Source organism: Rhinolophus sinicus, chromosome 17 (assembly GCF_057876585.1).
Source record: "Rhinolophus sinicus isolate RSI-liver-muscle chromosome 17, RSI-T2T, whole genome shotgun sequence".
NCBI lineage: Eukaryota > Metazoa > Chordata > Mammalia > Chiroptera > Rhinolophidae > Rhinolophus > Rhinolophus sinicus.
The window spans coordinates 165,370,931-165,391,526 of NC_142517.1; the positions used below are offsets into that span (position 1 = coordinate 165,370,931).

Sequence of the window (20,596 nt, forward strand, 5' to 3'; positions counted from 1 at the left end):
CATTGTTTACAATAGCAAAGTCTTAGAAATAACACCAGTGTCTGTAAATAATTAAATAATTAATTATTGGTTAAATACTTTATTCTTCATCTATAAAAATCTAATACTTTGCAGCTATCAAAAAGAATGAGACAGTTGCTATATGGAGACTGAAAAGAAAGGATCTCACAAATATACTAAGTGTAAAAACACAAGATATGGAGCGGGATATAGTCTATATTCATATACATGTATACATACATGTGTAAATACATGTATATGTACATATGTATGTGATCATAATGTGAGTATAAACACACACACATATATATATATATATATACTCTATAAAACAAAGTGTAAACCTTCTGTACAAAAACTGTAAAAACACTCAGTATTTATGCTGTTATGTAGATTGTCTTTAGACACAGGAGAAATTGGTTAACAGTGGTTGTCCTGAAGGAGAGGAACTGAGTGCCTGGAAAGTAACTTAAGTAAAGACAACTTTTCTCTAATACTTTTGTGCCTTTTGCACCTTTTGAATTCTGTTCTCTGGGTGTGTGTAAACTATTTAACAATAAAATATTTTATTTAAAAGTTTAATGTGATAAAAGAACTAGCAATCTTTGATCATGTGTTCGAATCATTAAATAACAAGTCATCTGATGGTTCATAGTTAAATAAGGTTACAGGTACAAGGATACAAAGGAGAAATGGTTTATTTCATAAAGATCAAAATAAGGTAGTGCTTTACCACCATCATTAAAAGATTATTTTAGTACTTTAATGTTTGTTACGATGTGTATAAACCCCTCCCCCACCCACTCACCCATCCACATCCCAAATGAGGGCTGACTACCTCACTGGTCCTAAACATTGCCTCCGAAAAGCGATCAATGTCCCCTGCCTGGCCATTAAATAGATTTTGAAAAACTCTTCAATCCGTATCAGTCTCGTATCCTTATTTAGTTCCTCAAATTTGCCCTCAGCTGGGTATTGTGCAGGCAACTGTGATTCTGTTGTGTTCACCACTCATTTGAAGGGCCCCATCCATCATCATTTCTAGGCCTTTTCTGATGCAATGTAGCTTATTCTTTGTCTTTCTTAAAAACTGAATGGCTGTTAAATTATCCATTTATCTTCCTTCAGATTTTCTGTTCAGTTTCTCAGGCCCTCTCAGGGCTGTCTTTTCTACCTTGTTTGCTGACTTTTCATTCCATTTCCCCCCATTCTTGGAGGCATCTTGGTTTACCGTGCTGTCCTTCAAAACCAACTCCCTGACTCAGTCTGCTTTCTGTTTGAAATGTGCATTCAAGTTTTGTCCCTTCCAGATAGCTTTGAAAACTTGGAGACAAAAGGTTTCAAATTTTATACATAGATGCCAGGGCGTACTGGGACAAACTCTAAAATTAAAGTCAGAAGTCTTGGTTCCCAACCTAGCTTTGCCACTATCGAGTGAACTTTCAAGGGTTCGCTTCTTCACCTACAGATGACCTGCCAGTTCGCTTCTGCTTAAACATTTTATACGACAGACTACAACAGCATGCTGCTTCTGTTTAAGGTGACTCAATAAGCACATGAGATTTATATAATGCTAATGCCTACACATACATTATCTCCGGTGGCAGTAGGTTGTACTGGTGAGGAGCCCAGATGTGGAAGCAGAAAGAATCTAAGTTCTGTCACTTAATATGTGTGTACTCTTGGGCAAGTTCCGAAAACTCACTAGCCTCAGTCTTCACATCTAAAAAGGGGGACAATAAGAGCATCTAAGTTGATATTGCTAAAAGAATCAAATCAGATGGTGGAAAGTCAGTCTGGAGCCTGGAACATAGTAAGGGCTCAAGAAATGTTGCAGACTCACCACATCACCGTCAGAAGGGCAGTTTGGCTACTTTTATCCAAATTTTTAACAGAGGCCACTGAAGCTTAGAGAGCACATTAATGACGATGACAATAATAATGACTCACTTGTATGGAGGGCTTTAACATATAAAGTGAAAGCGTTTCCACGTACTTCATCCTCCTTAGGTTCCGAGGCTGGGAAGGGTTGATATTAACTACCACCAGTTCCATTTGTTCCAAGAAGAAAGTCACTTTGAAAAGCCAGAGACCGTAACAAGGTAGCAGAGTGGGGTTGCTTTCAGTCAAACCTACAAGCCAGTGGTGATCACCGTAAAAGGATAGCTGAGGATAATGAGCTTTAGGTTTTATGAGTTCGGAGGGAAGGTTTGAAAGAGGACGCTTTGAAAAACACTTAGCCCTTACGTCTCATCTTGGGTCTGTTTTCTCTTTTCCTCTGACTCGTCTTCGTCTGGCTCTGTTTCTCTCTTTATCCTTTCCTCCTTAGATCTTCCAGCTTTTCAGACCATGTATAGCCGTGAGATCATAGATGACATATTAAGTCAAGGGCTTGGACTTCTTGCTTTTCTGTTATTTTATGGTTCTGTAGTTTAGCCCTCCCTTTGCTGGTAGGAGGCATTGGTTCCCATGCTGAAACTCCCCCTGACTCACTGGGGCATTTCGGAGCAGCAAGTATAACCTCCCTGGTTTCTCAACTGTGAAATAAAGACAGAAATGCTAACGCCTGCCACAGGGCAACTCAGGAATTGTGGGTTATTTCAGGGCACAGTGAAAGTACAAGAGGCGGAGGGAATGCAGTCTTCCCAGCAGCAATGTGCTAACCCACTCCTTTCTGTTTCTGTCACACACAACTCAGGCTGTCTTGCTGAGGCAATCCCGAGGGGTCTCCCAGCAGCTGAGTAACCACTTAAACACCGCTGCTCCAGCTTGGATGAGGGTGGGGGCTGTGGCGCTTAGTGGGGCTGACTAACAGAGACAGTGAATGCAAATAAGTATAAAATGCTAAGAAGGGAAAATGCAGAGAGTCCCAGAGGCTGGAATATCTATCTCCCGGGGGTGAGGAACGGTTTTGCAGGACATCTGAACATGTTCCTAAAGTAGAAATAGGATTTTCTGGGGGAGAAGAGGGGAAGGCAAGCCTGGCAGAGAGAGCTTGTGAGCAAAGGCATGGGGGTGTGAAACATTAGTTATGTAAATGATGACAAGACAACTGGTTGGAATACTAATAGAGCAGCAATTTAGGGAATAGTGAGTGGCCAGTTATGTCAAGAGCAGAGGGTCCAAAGGAAGGAGGGAGAGTAGGTGAGCAAGGGAAGGTCAAATGTACCAACTTAGATGTTATTTCCTCTAGTAAATGGAGAGGGAGACTCTGAAGGATCCACACTCAGATCTGCTTTCGGAAAATAACTCTAGTGTTAGCGCAGACGATAGGATTGAGGGGTAAAACTGGGGAGGGGCCACTGAGAGTGACAAGGGTCTGAGTGGAGGCCGCTGGCTGTGGAGACCAAGTCAGGAGAGCCCTTCCAGCACAGGGGACCTAGGGGAGTGACAAAATTCATGAAATGGAGAAAATAATAGAGAAGAAAAAAAACAACAACAGGCATTTGGTCTTGTTTTATAACATATTCCTTGTCTTTTTGATGATACTAGAGGTTCCTTGAAGTTGTTTTGTGGTATTGCTTTTATTGTGTGCTCTGACTTCCTTTTTCCTTCCTGTTTTTTGACTTACTTTCTCCATTCCTTCATATGGCAGGTTTCCCTCAAACAATCCGTGGCCCTCATCTGTTTGCATATATTTTAAGTGCAAGGCACTGAAAGATTTACTCAAGGCTGTGTGTAAAGTGGGGAGGGATGTGGGAGAAGTGGTGATTGACTGGTGGATTTCATGTAAGGTCATCCTGCAGGGAGTTGACTCTTTCATGGAGAGAGTCCCACGTGCAAGTCCATGCAGTTCTTTTCTCTGAGGCTATTGTTTTTCCTAGCCAGAAATCCTACTGCGCTGCTTCTGGGAGTATCTGGCTACTGGTGTCCTGCATACAGAGTAGGAGGGTATCTGAAGGTCAAGCCAGTCCACGGGCTTTTAATTTCAATCATGAGTTCTCCCAATTAGTGCTCCGATAGAAGAGCTCTCCAGTCTCCTTGGCAGTGGTTGCAGAGACTGTTTACCTACCGGGCTGTGTGGGTTGTGGGAGATTCCCCAAGACCCCTTTACTGACTTGCAGCCTTTCCTCTTGTATCCAGGCTCAATTCTCAACCTCAGTGTCATGAATCGAATTGCATCCCCAAAAGATATGCTGAGGTCCTAACCCCCGGTACCTGAGAATGTGGTCTTATTTGGAAATAGGGTATTCTGGGATGTAATCAAGTTAAGATGAGGTCATATCTGATTAGAGTGTGCTTTAAATCCAATGGCTAGTGTCCTTATAAGAAGACCATGTAAAGACAGAGGAACACGTGAAGACAGAGGTAGAAATTAGTGATACATCTATGAGCCAAGGAATGCCAAGGATTGCTGGCAACCACCCGAAGCTAGGAAAGAGGAATGGAACGGATTACCTCTCAGAGCCTCCAGTAGGACCCAACCCTGTCACACCTTCATTTCAGACGTCGAGCCTCTAAATCTCTCAGAGAATAGATTTCTGTTGTTTTAAGCCACTTTGTATTTTGTTAGGCAGCCCTGGGAAACTAATACACCCCCTCTTGGCTGGACTTGGCCCCTCTGAGTCCTCAGCCTCTCAGGAGTTCCTTTTAAAAGACAAATCTGCTCACTTCCTGTTGGTGTCCCCTTCTGCACTCTTTCTGGGAAGTTACTTCCTTTACACCTTCCAAGACTTGAGGATATCTTATCTCCTCTTACATTCTGTTGTTCTTGAGAGTTTCCATCTTTTTTTTTTAAGGAAACTTCATTATTTCCAATCACACTTAATAGTATTAAATAAGTCAATAAAATGTTGACCAAAAGTGTTCAGTTCATTTCAGAATTATCTCTATTTGAAAAAAAAAAAAAAAAAAAAAAAAAAAGGAAGAAGAAGAAGGAAAGAAAAAGAAAAGAAAAGGGAAAAGTAGGGAATGAATGAATAAATGCAAGTCAACTGATAGGAATACTTGGCTGCCGTTTCAAAGGATAATATGGAAATTATGTTAGCAATGTTATGAACTTGATGTTAAGTGATCAGAGCAGAACACATTAGCGTATCTGGGTAAAGATATGTTTGCATGTGAATAATAGCATGAAGGGGCATTGTAGGATTAGGAGAATGTGAGGTCCCTGTTTCTCCTAATAGCCTAGTCTGTTCGAGGTGATCTAGGTTTTTTTCTATCAAGCTCTTCAGAATTCTTTCAGCCTCTTCCCATTGCCCAAGAAAGTCTGTCTTTTAAAAAATTCCTTTATTATTATATTAATGGAATTCTCAGGAGGATGAGGAAATAAACTACTGAAGTTTTATTGGCAACATCAACCCACTTTACAGGTAAAAGTGCTAGATCAAGGAAAACTTGACATAAAATATTTCTGAGAAAGTTTTCTATAGTAACCAGCTAAACAGAGTCTATTAGCCCATTCAGTCCTCTAGGAACTGCTCTCCCTAGAATCTCTACTCTTGAGGGTCCCTGTATCCTTCTCCCAGAAGGATTTTTAGTTTTATTTTGTAAATGGGAGGTTTAAAAAGGAAGAACACTGCTGGGACAAAATGAAATCGTCTTTCACTTTCTTAGGACAGCGGAGAGGAAAAAAGCAGCAAAGTAAGACCAAGAGGACTAGGCTTTGAAATTCTGGCTCTATATTAACGGCTTCACTCTAAATAAGTCCATTAGCCCCTTTGGGTTTCCGTTTCCTCATATGTAAAACTTAGGTCGTTAGATATTACAGGATCCAGAATGAAGTATTTTCTTCCTTTACAGAGTTAGGGTCAAATTTAATTCTGTATGTAAAAGCACCTTGCACGTTTTAAAATGTAAGCCCTTATCCAGTGACAAACAGTATTCAATAAATGTCTGCTTACTGAAAAAGTATGCATAAAGATATCCTTGTGTCTGTAGGACTCTGATCCTGAACTTCTTTTCCAAAACTTCAGTCTGACAGAGCCTCTAATATTGTTTGAGACTCTGGCTAACAGACTCAGCTGTTGGACTACCACACTGGTCGTTGCATGAGGTGGGGGGCTCTCTCTGATCACATTGCTGTATAGTGTCTGCTTGCTATAAAAGGAGGCAATGTGACTTGAGTGATTTATTTAATATTTTTAACGCTGCAGCTCAGATAATTAAATATAAGAGTGGTGACAACTGAGGATTCAGGTAGTGCCGCCTTGAATTCTCTTAGAAAATATTTAGAATGGTACAGATTATTCTGCAGTAACAATCAGAATGCTTTCTTTATCTCATGCTTCACTTCCCAGGAGCTCAAATCACACTGACCCTTCAAATGTGCAGAAATTTTGAAGAGGCACTTACTTTGCAAAAACAATCTTTGAAAGAGGCCTGAATTCACATCTTGGTTAAAGAAAAAAAAAAATGCAATTTTCTGCTTCTATCTCCCTTCCTTCCTCCCTCCTTTCCTCCCTGTTTCTTCTGAAGAGAGTCAAAGAAGAAAGCACCATGAAGAAGAGGTACATTAGCTTCTAAAATATGCCTTCTAGAAGTACTGGAAAGTAACTGAAGACAACATTCCAAGCCTTGTATGGACTTGGGGTTAAGTGATTCGTTGTTTCATAATTCCTAACCAGAAACACTTTTAAAAAGAGTTATTTATGCTGGTCAGCTGGATAAGGAGAAGTAGATCTTACCTTGAATTCTACCTTCAAAGGCCATAGTATGTATGGAGTATATTATCTTTTTTTTTTTTTTTTTTACCAGATTCCAGCATTTTAATATGGATTCATGATGGAAGTTTTGAGCTCATAAAATGCATTTGAGTAGGAATGGATTAAGTGCTACTATATGAAGAAGAGTTTTTTTTCTTTCTTTTCACTTGCATGAAATAAAATTAAAGTCCGTGTTATTTATTAGAGATGTACATAGAGCTGGTTGCTTTATAAAGGAAAACATTATTTGGAGGTGGAAAATTCACTACAAAATTAAACATCCTGGTATGTCAGGTATTCAGGAAGAACTCTGAGATGTAGCTAAGGGTGGGAGATGCCTTTGCCTGACACTCAGCAGGAAGTGGAGTGAACCTCAGTGCTGTTGTTAATGAGTCCTCTTTGCTATTCAGCACTTTGTCCTACATAGCACATTATTATTTGATGTTTGTATTGATAACTGTTAGGTACTGTGGGATCTGAAAAGTCTTCTAAGTCAAAGAAAGATTAATTTTAATCATGATAAACTTGGTGTGCTTGATTGTATTATAATTTCTTGAAATCATGTACACAATATAATTTCTTGAAATCTATGTGTGAGTGATAGCTCTCTCTATTAACTTCGGTATTAAAATAACTAGAAGACTACACTTTCTGGTAATGCTGAATACAAGAAATTTTCATGTATTTTGTAGTTGAGAAAGTAAAAGCCCTGAAAAATTCATAGCTATAAACTGGTCTTTTACATTAGAATTAAGGGCCAATTCACCCACGATGAGAACTAAACCACTTTCTAAAAAAGATATCATAGACCATATACTTCAGATTATGGGCAGAAATATAACAGCACATATACTCTGATGAAAGGTTTTATATATTTATAGATGATAATTTAAAATGACCTTATAACCCAGCTTCATACATTCATTCCACTGCTTATAATTAATTCTACGGTATTGCATCCCATCAGTCACTCTTCTGTTTCTCCATTCATTTGTTCAACACACGTTTACTGAGCAGTTCGAATATGCTAAGCACCGTGGTAGGTACCAGGCGTATGATGGTCCCAAGAAACTAGTCTGAGGTGGAAGAGACTGACATACAGAAAGATAATCACCGTACAGAGTACTGCGTGTGATTATGAAGAGATGGATAGGGGGCCTTAGAAGTGTTGAGGGGGCGTAAAGGCTTAACGGGAGAGATTAGAGTTTGGGCTGCTGTCTTTCAGGCAGAAAGAAGAGGGAGGGAGGTTTCCCAAAGGCAAGGGAAGACCCACAAAAGGGTGAGAGGGTCCTGTGCTTTGGGGCCAAGGGTGCATGGGTGAGGAAGTGGGGAGGCAGCGGCCTCGTACAAGGGGGCCCTGGAAGGCTAAACTAAGGGATCCGGAAGGTATCTTATAGATGGTGCTAGTAACCTGAGGTTTTTAAGCAGGGGGATGCCATGATCCATTTTTTTTTTTTTTAAGGAAGATCATTTTGGTGAAAGTTCGGGAGACAGACTGTAGCCTATAAACTATATGAAGTTGACACTTGAATGTTTGTATTTTTCTTCCATTCATATTTGACCAATAGTACATAGAAAATTTTGAATGTTTACTTCAAACTTAAACAGCGTTGGCTATCAGCACTCAGATTTGGGTATAGTACAAGTAACAAGGTCAATATCTTAAAAATACTAAACCGCTGTGTTTTCGTTCTGCTGCAATGGTGATGCCTGTGGCTCCCGACCCTTTAACTCAGTTGGCTTCCCTCCTTTTGGCAAATGGTGGCTCCTGGCTAGAAACAGCACGTTGTCCACATTCATCTTTGAGAGAGGATGACCTTCAAGGGCAGGTCGGTGTGGTAAGAAAGGGGATTTCGAAATTCCAGAACTCTCCTTTACCTAGTAAGAACCACACCTGGCTAAATCAGATCATCCAGTTTTACTGCAAAGCTTTAGCTGGCGAGTACAGAGGAAACCATATAAGGGTAATTCCCATCAGGAAAGGAGAAAGACATTTTAAAACTTTCCACTGTGCCAGTCAGGGAACGGGGGAGAGAAGGAAGGGGGAGGAGAGGGAGATAGAAAGGGGTGGTGGAGAGAGAGGGAGAATGAGCTCAGAAGAGTGACTGAGCTCAGTGTTCCTTGGGGTCAAAGCCCGGGGGTGGGGGAGGGATAGTAGCTTGAATCTCTGAGCTGAAGTCAGGAAAATTACAGAATTTCCCCAGAACGAGTTGGTGTTACCCAGATAGCATATAACAAAGAACTGAGGAAACTGCACGGATGGCAGGATGAAGAGAAAGTAACTAGGAGTTCATGGTTGTCCCACAGGAGCTGTGCAGATGGTAGGAGAACCAGCTGACTGGAACCGCCCAGGAAGTTGGAGGCGCTTCCCCTGAGAGGCCACAAGGACCATGGAAGTCAGCAGCCAGAGCTGGCGGCCAGCGCCTGCACAGGGGCTCATCGCACTCACACCCACATCACACAGAAGCCAGCATGGCATTGTACCCAGACTCATACGAACACTGCTCAGCTGCCCCTCAGTGAACCCGGTAAGACCCAACAGGCAGAATGTGTACTTCTCCTCCACTGTCAAAGAACGACTGTAAGGACAGCTGAGCTCTCCTGGCACCACACGTTAGCTGGAGAGAAGAAAAAGCTCTCATTGGGAACAAGTCACATCTTAGTCTCCCCAAAGGTCTGTTTTGACCAGAAGAGATTGTAGTTGTCAAGTTTAAGTAACATTCCCTGAATGCCCCCCTATCCCCCCAAAAATATAGAGCCAGATAGATTAATTATAGAGAATATAGGAAGGGATTTCACCCCTCCCAACTCCCCCTTTCTTCCTTCATTTTTTCTTGAGTGTTCTGAGCTATATATGAGATCATTCCATATATGTCCCTGCTTTGTAAGGATAAGAAATTAGCTGCAACTATTTTTTCGTCTCATTCATAAGAATGCTAAATGTCATACGGAAAACATTTATAGGATACTAACTTGGATGGTATCCATTTTTTTAAGCATCTGACAAAATTGTTCTTTTCCCTACTCACATCCCATTCCTCGTAGGCTTTTAAAAGGATATGATCTTATATTCTAACTAGCTACCCAGTAGTTCATTATTTATTCTTTTTTTAAAAAAACTGGACACATGAACCATCTGTGGAACACTGAGTTATTTTTCAGGTACATTTACTGAAATCCAGAAAAATTGTCTTGGAGTAGCATCTTACACCCTTCTTTTCAGTTTATCAATTCTAACTCCCAGGTTCTACAATTCCAACTACATTTTAAAGCTTTTTCTCCCCCTTTTCCAGAGAGCATATTAATAATTGCATCAGGTGGAACATGTTTTCTATAACAACCATTACAACTGAAGGCAGAAAAAAAGTCAAGTTCCTATAATTGTAACATTAGAAGCCCTGCCTTGCAGAAGGCCCATGACATTTTTATAAAGGGGCAAGACTCTTGTCAAACTTTTCCTTTTTTTAATGGAGAGACAATTACGCTGGCCAGATCCCGTCCAAGTCAAGCGCTTTTGCATAATCTGTGAGAAAAACCCACTCCAAAATCAAGCGCCAGTTTGGCATGAGCTGAAAATATGATGTTCAGAGAAAAATTAAATCCCTCAATCCTTAACAAACAGAAGATTTAGAATGCCTCTGTGCGTCATTGACATTCTAGGTACGGTGAGGTTTGATTAAGTTGAGAATGAAAATAAAGGGCAAAAACATAGCTCGCTCCTGCGCAGAGCTGCCCAGTGTGAGGCTGCCACATCAGCTTTCTGTTTATCCCTAAGGCTGGCACAGCAATGATTTTGAAGTTTGATGGTGTCTTTTTTTCCCCTTTAATTCTTTCTTTTTCTTTTCTATTTTTTCTCTCACTAAAGACGTTGAGCAGCAGGCTAATGGGCCCCCAGCAGGGGGCAAAGACAGCAGAAAGCACGGGAATCAGATGTCAATGTATTCCTCCCAGATACCCTGCTAGGACAGAGCTAACTAAGCAGGCATACGTCCTCTCTGGGGGAACACGCTTTGCTGGTTCCCTGCCCACTCTGGGCTCCCTATATGCTTCCTGATTAAAATGCTGTCACAGATAAATCATGACTTCTGCCTATTAGGACTTCTTTTTTTTTAAGAAAAGTTTGGAAGCTTAAGATTAAAAAGATGAGCAAGTGTTAAAGAATCACATACTCACGTATAAACATGTCGTATTACGTAACTATCTGTATCTGGGACGGTTCTTTACAGGGTCCTTCCTTTCCCACTGCTTTCTTTCTATATTTTTACGTATTATTTTGTCAATGAATTTCAGTCAATCGCTCAATTACTGAAGTCACTTCCTAATGAGCAGATTTTGGGGGAGAAAGGGTTCTTGTTGTTTTACCTCAACATACAAATCGGTTGGAAACTGAAGTGGTCCCACAGATGAGAGTTTCAATTTTAAATGTAAAGGGCACCCACAATGAACCAGTATACTTTTTGTGAGTTCCCACCTCAGCACACAAATAGTAGCCCTTCAGGCACCCAAGAGCAGCTATTGTCTTTAGCCTTTGCTTGGGGGAGAGACAAACCTCAGCAACCTGGAGCTCAAGCAGACAGCACATGATCTATTTTGATATTTGACAAGCAAGACCCCTTCAGCACCAGCAAGTAAAACCGAGTTGCCCTGTGAAGTCAATGAAGTGAAAAGCTGTCTGAAAACCATATTTGTACCCATTGCCCAGCTGCAGCTACACCCTCCCCCACCAAACTCCGGTTCTGCCTTACAAGGCACCCAGCCTCCATGGTCGCTATCCGCCTGACTGCATCTCTCCACACAGACCCTCCTGCAAGGGGATTCCAGCTCACTGTGTAAGTAACCTGAGGCTCTACATGAGGTTTCCTGCCACCCAAACCGGCCCACCTTCAGGTCAGGACCCTGGCCATTAACACTGACATTCTTTGTCTCAGCTGTACTATTCTATATCCTCTTGCTCTGTGCCCAGACTGACTTATCAAGACCATGGTGAATTTTTATGCTCTATGATTCAGGCCATGCCATTTCAGATCAATCACATTTGGAATTCCTGCCACCTGCATACTTTCCCATTTGCCTTCAATCCTCTCAGACTCTTTATTATTGCACTTTCATGTTCAAAACCCCAAACTGGCCTTTTAACAGCTGCCCGAGTTCCTGCAGACATTTTGCTTCTGTGACTAGTGCCACATCAGTGAGTTTCCTTGCTTGGTGAGTCATTTCCTCAATATTTTCTATCTTTGCACTAATGGTGATTCCTGTCCACTGACTGAATCCATTTTAGTCCTGACGCACCAACAGTTCATGTGCAATAAGGAAAAACCCACTGCATGAGATGGAACAAAATAGGGACCCAATTTAGAGAGGATATTTAAAATCACTCTACAAAGTTTCAGTTTGCGGGCTTTTTGAAATGTTGGCTTCACAACCTTATAAAGAATTTACAAATGAAAGCCATGAGAAAGTTTCTAAAAATGAGTGATGATAAGGAATTTGAAAAAGAACATGATTTTCATGCTTTGTTAACCAAGAAGATACAGCAGCAGGTGTAAATATGCACTTTTATACACAGCTCTTTCCACATTCCTCGTTAGAGTGTAATGACTCTCCCCACTTAGTTTGGTAAGAAAAAACTAGCAGAACGAATGAGCAGAAGTGGAATGGGGCAGTAGAAAGGCCATCACACCAAAACCAAAGCCCCAGGTGAGTGAGACACACACAACTCTAATTTGGTGGGAGTGTCACTTAACATTTCTCTATATTAATTTCCTGTGGATAAAAATAGCAGGTGTATCTAACATTACAGATAAATAGTAAAGTAAAACAGATGTGAAAAGTGAGGAATGATAGATAATGTGATGTGGTACTCCCTAAATTCTGGAAATTGCCATTTTCAGTTTAAATCCAAGTAACTTCGTTTTAACCGGAAGCTTTCAAAGTATTCACTAAGAACTATAAGCCAAAATGATTATGAGTCAGTAATGAAACAAGTTCATTAACATGGAAAAGCACATGAGAGTCCTTTCCAGCATTTCCTGAAATCACATAGGAAGGTTCTGTTGACTTTTTGGTTCATTCCAAGGTAGCTTTGCAAACTAGTAGCAAAAATTTATCAGCTCCACACCTACATGTCTTCATCCTCCTAAGCTTTACCCACACAGAAGGAATTTATTAATTGAAAGAATAATTTATTCATTCCATTTATTGCCCGTATGTGCACATGAAACTGAATAACACAAAAAAAATAATTCAACATATATTGTCAAGGTCAATTTAGCAAAGGAAAATACACTTGACCCAACAGTGATGGGCTTTACACATGGGGGCTCATCTTATTCAGAGACACGAAAGGATTGAGGATGGAGGAGCAAAAAGGAATCAAAGAGAGTTGAGGGTCCTCTTAGAATAAAAGGTACATAATTCTTGATTTTTTTCCATCTGACCTTTCATTATTAAATAAAAGAACATTCTATTCCATTCATAACTGAAATAATCTACTTTGGATTATTTTAAACTTTGATTTTATACTATCATGTATTTAATGGATAACATAGAACAAAACATGAATTTACTTTTGTTATTTATAATCATTAAACGTTACATTTCCATCTTCAAGAAAGTATTCTAAAGCTTTTACTATGTTAGGGTAATGTGACAGGGCTCAGCACTTCCTAAAAGTACTGAAAACGAAGTGGTAGATAAGCCTGAAACTTAATGGTGGTGAGGTCCTTAAAAAACAATACTGTGTTTTTAATGGAGTTACACAGAGTGAGAAAGTAAAGCGGTTTTACTTTCCCTGCGTGTGTTTCTCATTTGAAGTTAGAAAAGAAGTTCAGTCTGATTGAGCTAGGTGGGGGGTAAAGAACTCGCCAGGTTTTACACATGAAAGCAAATGCTTAGAAGTAGAATTAAAAGCCAATGTACACTAAACTGTTAGAGTTAACTGGTGCCAGCCCTAAACTATACTCAAAAAGTGGAGTGTGAACATTCAAAGCTGATGACACTTGTCTCTTTGCCAGGAGCCTTCCCAAACACCAGGCAGCAGAGCTAGAAACGATTAGTGCATCTTTTGCTCAGAAGTCAGTGGTCTCAGTGGTCGGTGTTTGTCACCTGCATCTCAGAGAGGCAGGTTTTTAAGGTGGAATGTGCTTCTCAAAACTCCGTGGCCCAGACCGTGGGGTCTGAACAGAAAGCCATGATTCATGGAACCCTTGTGTCTCTCACGATATTAATAAAAGAAAAAATGGAAAAAATGGTCAAATGTTTGAGAAATTCAGAGTTAATCAAGGTTTAACATATTTCTTTCCTGAAGGACTTCTCTGAGTCTTCATTCATTATTTTGATGTGCAGTGAAGTTTACCTAGTTATCAGGCCTGAGGGCCCTTTTTGAAGAGAAAGGGCCTATTAGGCTGAGGCTGGATACTTGTGTACCATGGGCCACAGTTTGGGAAACACTGAGAAAAACATTATGATCCCTAACTTATAGTTGAGGGTGTTGAGGCCCATGGTGATTATGTCCTACCGTGTTTCCCTGAAAAGAAGACCTCACTGGACAATCAGCTCTAATGCATCTTTTGGAGCAAAAATTAATATAAGACCTGGTGCTGTGCTGTGCTGTGCCTGGTACTCTACTCTACTCTACTCTACAAGACCGGGTCTTATAGTAAAATAAGACCAGGTCTTATATTAATTTTTGCTCAAAAAGATGCATTAGAGCTGATTGTCCACCTAGGTCTTATTTTCGGGGAAACATGGTAGGAAGAGAACTCAGGTCTCAAACCTTCTAGGACCAACTTTTCCTAGGGAGTGGTCAGGAACCTGAGAAAAGAGAAGCTGTAACCATAGTTCTTAGAAATATATACACCAGGAAGGGTCTCCTACTAACGCTTCTGACAATATGGTACGTACAGTCTTCTGGCTCAGTCAGGACGCACAGCCCCTCCCCAATCACGAATGAGTACCTGATACAGAGGCATGCAGATGCTATCAATCCACTCCAGCTGCAACCGCGGTAGTTCATCTTTCCGGTTCCGATCAAAAATAGCCTAGAATGGAGAAGAAACTTGCTTTAATACACTGAAGTGTTTTACAGGTGTGTCGTGCGGGAGACCCTGCTCGCTGCGCCATTTGTCGTGCGGGGCGGCCTGCGGGGTCTCTGCTCCCACTCCCCACATAAGAACGCAGGATATGGTGAGGCCAAAAAGGAACACCCACGGAGCCATAGGTAGGGGAGTCATACCACTATATTCTCTCTGGCGGCACTATACTCTCACTGGAGGCTGGATCCACACTGTCCGCAAACCACCATCCACACTTGCCAGCCCAGCCGCCATCTTCTTGCTAGCCCCCATTCTCTCTCTTTCTGCTAGCGTAGCCACAGCAGTTATATTAGTGGCCAATGGCTCACTGGTTACAGCTGACGGCCAACTAGCCACAGCTGATGGCCATTCAATCACAGTTAATGGCTATTTACTACCTGAGCCAGCACCTGTCTATGTGAGGCCGAGAGCCTGGAAACTTCTTTCTGGGGCTCTGCCCCCACAGGTGCTTTGTCTAACATTTTGCCGCAATGATCCAAATGTTACTAACTGAACACTTCACAAATCACAATCAATTTCTACACGTACTTTCTTTTCCTTTATCTATGATGAGAAATAAAGGATTTTCACCTCTTTTTATGAGACTTGTAAGCGAACTTACTTGAACTTTATAGCACACAACTCCTTGGGGACAAAATCTGTCTTCAGATATAGGTAACTGCCACTAAATCAAGCCATCAGGTCACTGGGGATTGGGTTCAAGCCAATGTTTTAGTGCCAGAAAAATAATGCAGGTTTTTATTTTTATGGTGAAAGAGCGTGGGATAGGTTAGAAAAGATCCTTAAAAGCAATCTCATTTTAAAAATAAACTACTTGTATTACTTTTTCAGGGTGGGGTGTTGGTTTGGCAATTCTGTGTGTTTTTCAATAAGGTTCTATATGTCATGAATAAGTTCCTAATTTTTTATCAATCACTGGTGTGGGGGCGGAGCCCCAGAGAGTAGTTTCCAGGCTCTCGGCCTCACATAGACAGGTGCTGGCTCAGGTAGTAAATGGCCAACTGTGATTGCATGGCCATCAGCTGTGGCTAGTTGGCCGTCAGCTGTAACCAGTGAGCCATTGGCCACAATATAACTGCTGTGGCTATGAAGAGAGAGGAAGGGAGAAGAGAAAGAATGGGGGCTAGCAAGAAGATGGCGGCTGGGCTGGCAAGCGTGGATGGCGGTTTGTGGACAGTGTGGATCCAGCCTCCAGTGAGAGTATAGTGCCGCCAGAGAGAATATAGTGGTATGACTCCCCTACCTATGGCTCCGTGGGTGTTCCTTTTTGGCCTCACCATATCCTGCGTTCTTATGTGGGGAGCGGGACCAGAGACCCCGCAGGCCGTCCCGCACGACAACTGGATAGATGATGGTGGAAGGTGCCCATCTCTCCTTATTCCCAGCCTTTAAACTTTATAATATTTGAATGTTTGGAAAATTTAGGTATATTTTTGAGAAAAGGAAGTGACATAGTTCTGTTGGGGAGACATAAAAAGGGAAACAATCCATTACTATCAGAGGGCTAAAATGGATTCCTTGAACAAATACTGCCACTGAAAATTGCCCCTCCCTTTGTTCTTAAGGACTAAGGCCAGGATCTAAGAAACCACTGACCTTGCCCTGCCTTATGGTCTTTCTTCTATACAAAATGTGCCATCCACCTCATTCTGGCTTTCACATACGTCCTGAAGGCAGATGCAAGGCATCCCCTTGGTCCAGAGATGCTGAAAAATCCTGCAGCCTTCAGTCTTATGAAAAAGGGTGGTGTGGGTGGGGCAGAAATCACTAGCTGCCAAGGCTCATGAGAAGGCAGAAGGGCACTGCTGAGGAAAATATCTGCAAATTATGGAGAAGGTCACTGACTCCCGCAGGCTCCACACATCCTTGTCTTGCAATGTGAAATGTTAAATATTAGGAAAGAGGACTATAATTTGGAGAGGGCTGTGAAATGTGCTGGAAAAAGGGATGGTTCTTGGGGAACCGCATGAGTCTTGGTCCACAATGTTCCTTTAAAAAATATTATTCTGTTTTACCTTCTCTACAGCTCTCATTGTTATGTGCAATTTTCTTATTTAATTACTCTGTTTCTGGTGCATAGTATAATTACCTTTTTTAAAATTCAGTGGTTTTTAGTATATTCACAATTAGTTGTACAGCTATTAACAGTCAATTTCAGAACACTTTTATCACCCTAAAAAGAAATCCCATACCTATGAACAGTCAGCCCTCATCCTCCCCAAAACACCCCAGCCTTGGGCAGCCACTAATCTACTTTCTGTCTCTATAGATTTGCCTATTCTGCACATTTCATATAAATGGAATCATATGCTATGTGGTCTTCTGTGACTGGCTTCTTTCACTTAGCATAATGTTTTCAAGGTTTATTCCCATACTATGCATCAGCACTTCATTTTTATTGCCAAATGATATTCCATTGTACAGATAAACCATATATTATTTACAGGTTCATCAATTGATGGGCATTTGGGTTGTTTCCACTTTTTGGCTATTATGAATAAAGCTGCTATGAACATTCATGTGTTGTTTGGATATATGTTTTCATTTCTCTTGGGGATACACCTAGAGGTAGAATTGCTGGGCCCTTTGCTATGGCAACTCTAATGTTTAATGTTTTCCAAAGCAGCTGCATCATTTTACATTCCCGTCAGCAATGGATAAAGTTCCAATTTCTCCATGTCCTTGCCAACTCTTGCTACTGTCTAACTTTTTGTTTATAGCCATCTTAGTGGGTGCAAGGTGGTATTGCACTATACTTTTAATTCTTATTACCCAGGTACTAATGATTTTGAGCCTCTTTTCATGTGCTTATTGGCCATTTACATATATCTTCTTCGGAGAAATGTCTATTCAGAGCCTTTGTCGATTTTAAAAATTGGGTTATTTGACTTTTTATGGTAAGTTGTAATCGGTTTTTATATATTCTAGATACTAGGCCGATATCAGGTATATGATTTGCAAATAATTTCTCCCATTCTGGGTTGTCTTTTTAGTTTCTTGATAGTGTCCTTTGATACACACAGTTTTCAATTTTTATGAAGTCTAATTTATGTATTTTATTTTTTGTCTCTTGTGCTTTTGGTATCATATATAAGACATCATGGCCAAATCCAATCCAGAAGATTTATACCTTGTTTTCTTCTAAACGTTTTATAGTTTTAGCTCCAACATTCATGTCCATGATCCATTTTGAGGTTATTTTGGGGTATGATGAGAGATAGGGTTCCAAATTCATTTGGATATGATATCTCATAGCCCCTGCAACATTTGGTGAAAAGACTATTTTTTTCCCCATTGCATTGTTTTGACACCCTTGTCAAAAAGTTCACCATAACTGTAAGGGTTCACTTCTGGACCAATCACTTCTTCATAAATGTCTGATGAGTGGAAACGTGTGAGAGAACACACTGTCCCGTGCTTTCCCTTTATAGCATTTGGCATCATGGAATTGATTACTAGTGATTAGTTCTTTAATAGGTCTCTATTTCCCACTAGTTAACAAGCTTTCTGAGGGTGAGGAAGATGGTGCCATGCTTATGGCTGGATGCACAGTGTCCAGCTTCATGCTTGGTACCCGGAAGTGCTCAAGCATATCCTATTCACTGACTCACTGATTCTACTATTAACCCTCAGTCTGTTGTCTAGATGAGCCTTCATCTTCATCAAGTTAGAGCTATGACACCTCAAGGTGGCTCCTGGACAATTTTCTCCCTAAATAGCAAAGAATAATGGACACAGTAGGTGTAGGCTCTGGGTGCATGCATTTCTCCACATTTTTGAAGGAGGACTAATAAGGGATACCTCTGCCACAGCAGCCAGGATCCAGTCATCAGCTGTGTTAAGTGACCTTTGTGAGGAGAGAGTAGCATTTAGACCTATCTTCCATCGCAAAATCAGTTTCATTTATGTCTTCAAAAAACATACGCCTGCCTTACCTGAGCCTGCAGACAAAGGCTCTCAGTGCTGAGCCACTGCACGTGCCAGCTCACCAATGCTGGCAACTGACTCACATTTTTTTTCCATTTAATTAAATGACCTGTAGTATTGCCGCATGGTAAACCCTTCTGAGGATGCCTCTGAAATAACTTTTTAAAGAAGGGAAAAACTTTTGTTTGAAAATAGATAGCTGAGATAAATTTGTTTGGACTAGGTTTTACACATTAACTATGTATTCCAATCTAGTATCTTTATTTTTATAACCAAATTTGGTGACACCACCAAAAAAGAATAAAGGCATGTTTTGAAAACAGTACAGATGTGGCTTTGGAAACTAAAATAATCGGGGAGTGTTATAACCTATGGAGTCTTCTGACCTTTCATAGGTAAGCAACAAATTAAGAATAGTCAAAATTAGTAAGACTGTCAGTTCTGGCTTCAAATAGGTGAAACTAAGGTAGGAGCTAGTTCTGCTACTTTTCTGAGCTTTTAAATATCAGCAAAGAAAGGTGTCTTAAAATGTAAAGCTCTTATAAGTATCTCCCAATGTTCAAAACTCAGTTGCTTTGAATACTCATATCAACTGACACATTTCTTGAACTTCGTTGAATGTACTGTGCTGTACCAGGCATTAAAATACTTTGCACTATTCTTAGAGTCGTTGGGTTTTTAGCTAACCTTTCATTAAAAATAAAGAAGCTGCTCCCTTCTTGAGGGTAGTGACGAAGTCATTTATACCTTTAGCATCCTGATGAGTTAAAACAGCATCATCCTGAGCCTACAGTAAGCATTTACAAATATTTCAATGGACGAATCCCAAGTAAACAGCACTGCAATCAGTAGAACCCAGTTCCTCAGGTGAAACTTTTCATTTTGCAAACAAGGTAAGAAACAGAGACTGGTAAGGATTTGCTTCAGAGATTTTAGAATGTTCAAAATTGGAAAATAAAATCTAAGACTCTCCACTACTTCTGGCAGCTGTCTGTTCTAACTCCTCAAATCTGAACAGCTTGCCTTTAATATTATTTTCTGTATTTCTATTTCAAAGTATCCATTGACAACATCTGAAATGCCAGCACGGGCTTTGAGTTATTCAAATGCCACTCTGCAAATCCCCCCTTGTTCCTACTTGTCCCCCTGTGGGTGCTCAGGAAATTCTTGTTAAGGAGCTCATCACTCTTAAGCAGAAACCTGGGAATAAGAGTGTTGAGCATCTAAGTTTAATTAAAGTTGTAAACATTCAGGAGTGCTTCCTTAAATCCATTCTCAGCCTTTCCCACTTTCAAGTTATGATTTGGAGTCATTTTAAAAAATGATGTTCAAAAGAGTAAACATGTCATAATAAAAGGATGAACTTACTGAAGGAGTGAGTTTGAGTTCTGATCTCTCCCGATCTCCTTGTTCAAAGAACTCACTGGTTACAAGTTCAGCCACCTGAAACATAAATATTTTAATTTTGGTTATGTGTAATTCATCACAAGACTCAGAAGTTATTTCTGGCTTATGTGTCTTCAACACACATAATCATTTAAAAAGATTACAAGGAAATACATTAACCTTTTGTGTTTGATGGTATTACACAATTTAATCAATGAAACTGATTTCCTTTTAATCAGAAGAATGCGTGCAATGTATTTTTAGATGCATGCCAATGTATAATTTCCAACAGTGTAGCCTGCATATTTGGGGTGAGGCACCCAGGTTGCCAGCTTCAAAGTAGGAAATGTTCTTATCCAGAAAAATGAAGCAAAGACTAACCTAACAGTAGTTTATGTTATTGTAGTATATTCGTAATAATAATTTAGCCCACTTTTGGTTGTTTCTATGTAGATTTGTTACACTGCTGCATACTCTTATCTTAACCTGGTTTAATCTTGCCCTCACAAAAACTCCTGAACCATCTCACCCTAAGGACATCTGTGT

At 40.5% G+C, this 20,596-nt stretch overlaps 1 protein-coding gene across 3 annotated transcripts in view; it reads right to left on the reverse strand.

Moving 5' to 3' along the window:
* PDE11A (phosphodiesterase 11A) overlaps window positions 1-20,596 on the reverse strand; it is a 326,658-nt gene that overhangs the window by 18,664 nt on the left and 287,398 nt on the right. For all 3 annotated transcript variants that reach the window (XM_019739326.3, XM_019739325.3, XM_074338486.2), the window contains 2 exons: window positions 20,033-20,107; window positions 14,600-14,683 (listed from right to left, as the gene is read on the reverse strand). In XM_019739326.3, the coding sequence (XP_019594885.2) occupies window positions 14,600-14,683; window positions 20,033-20,107 (159 nt within the window). The remainder of the gene's footprint in view (window positions 1-14,599; window positions 14,684-20,032; window positions 20,108-20,596) is intronic.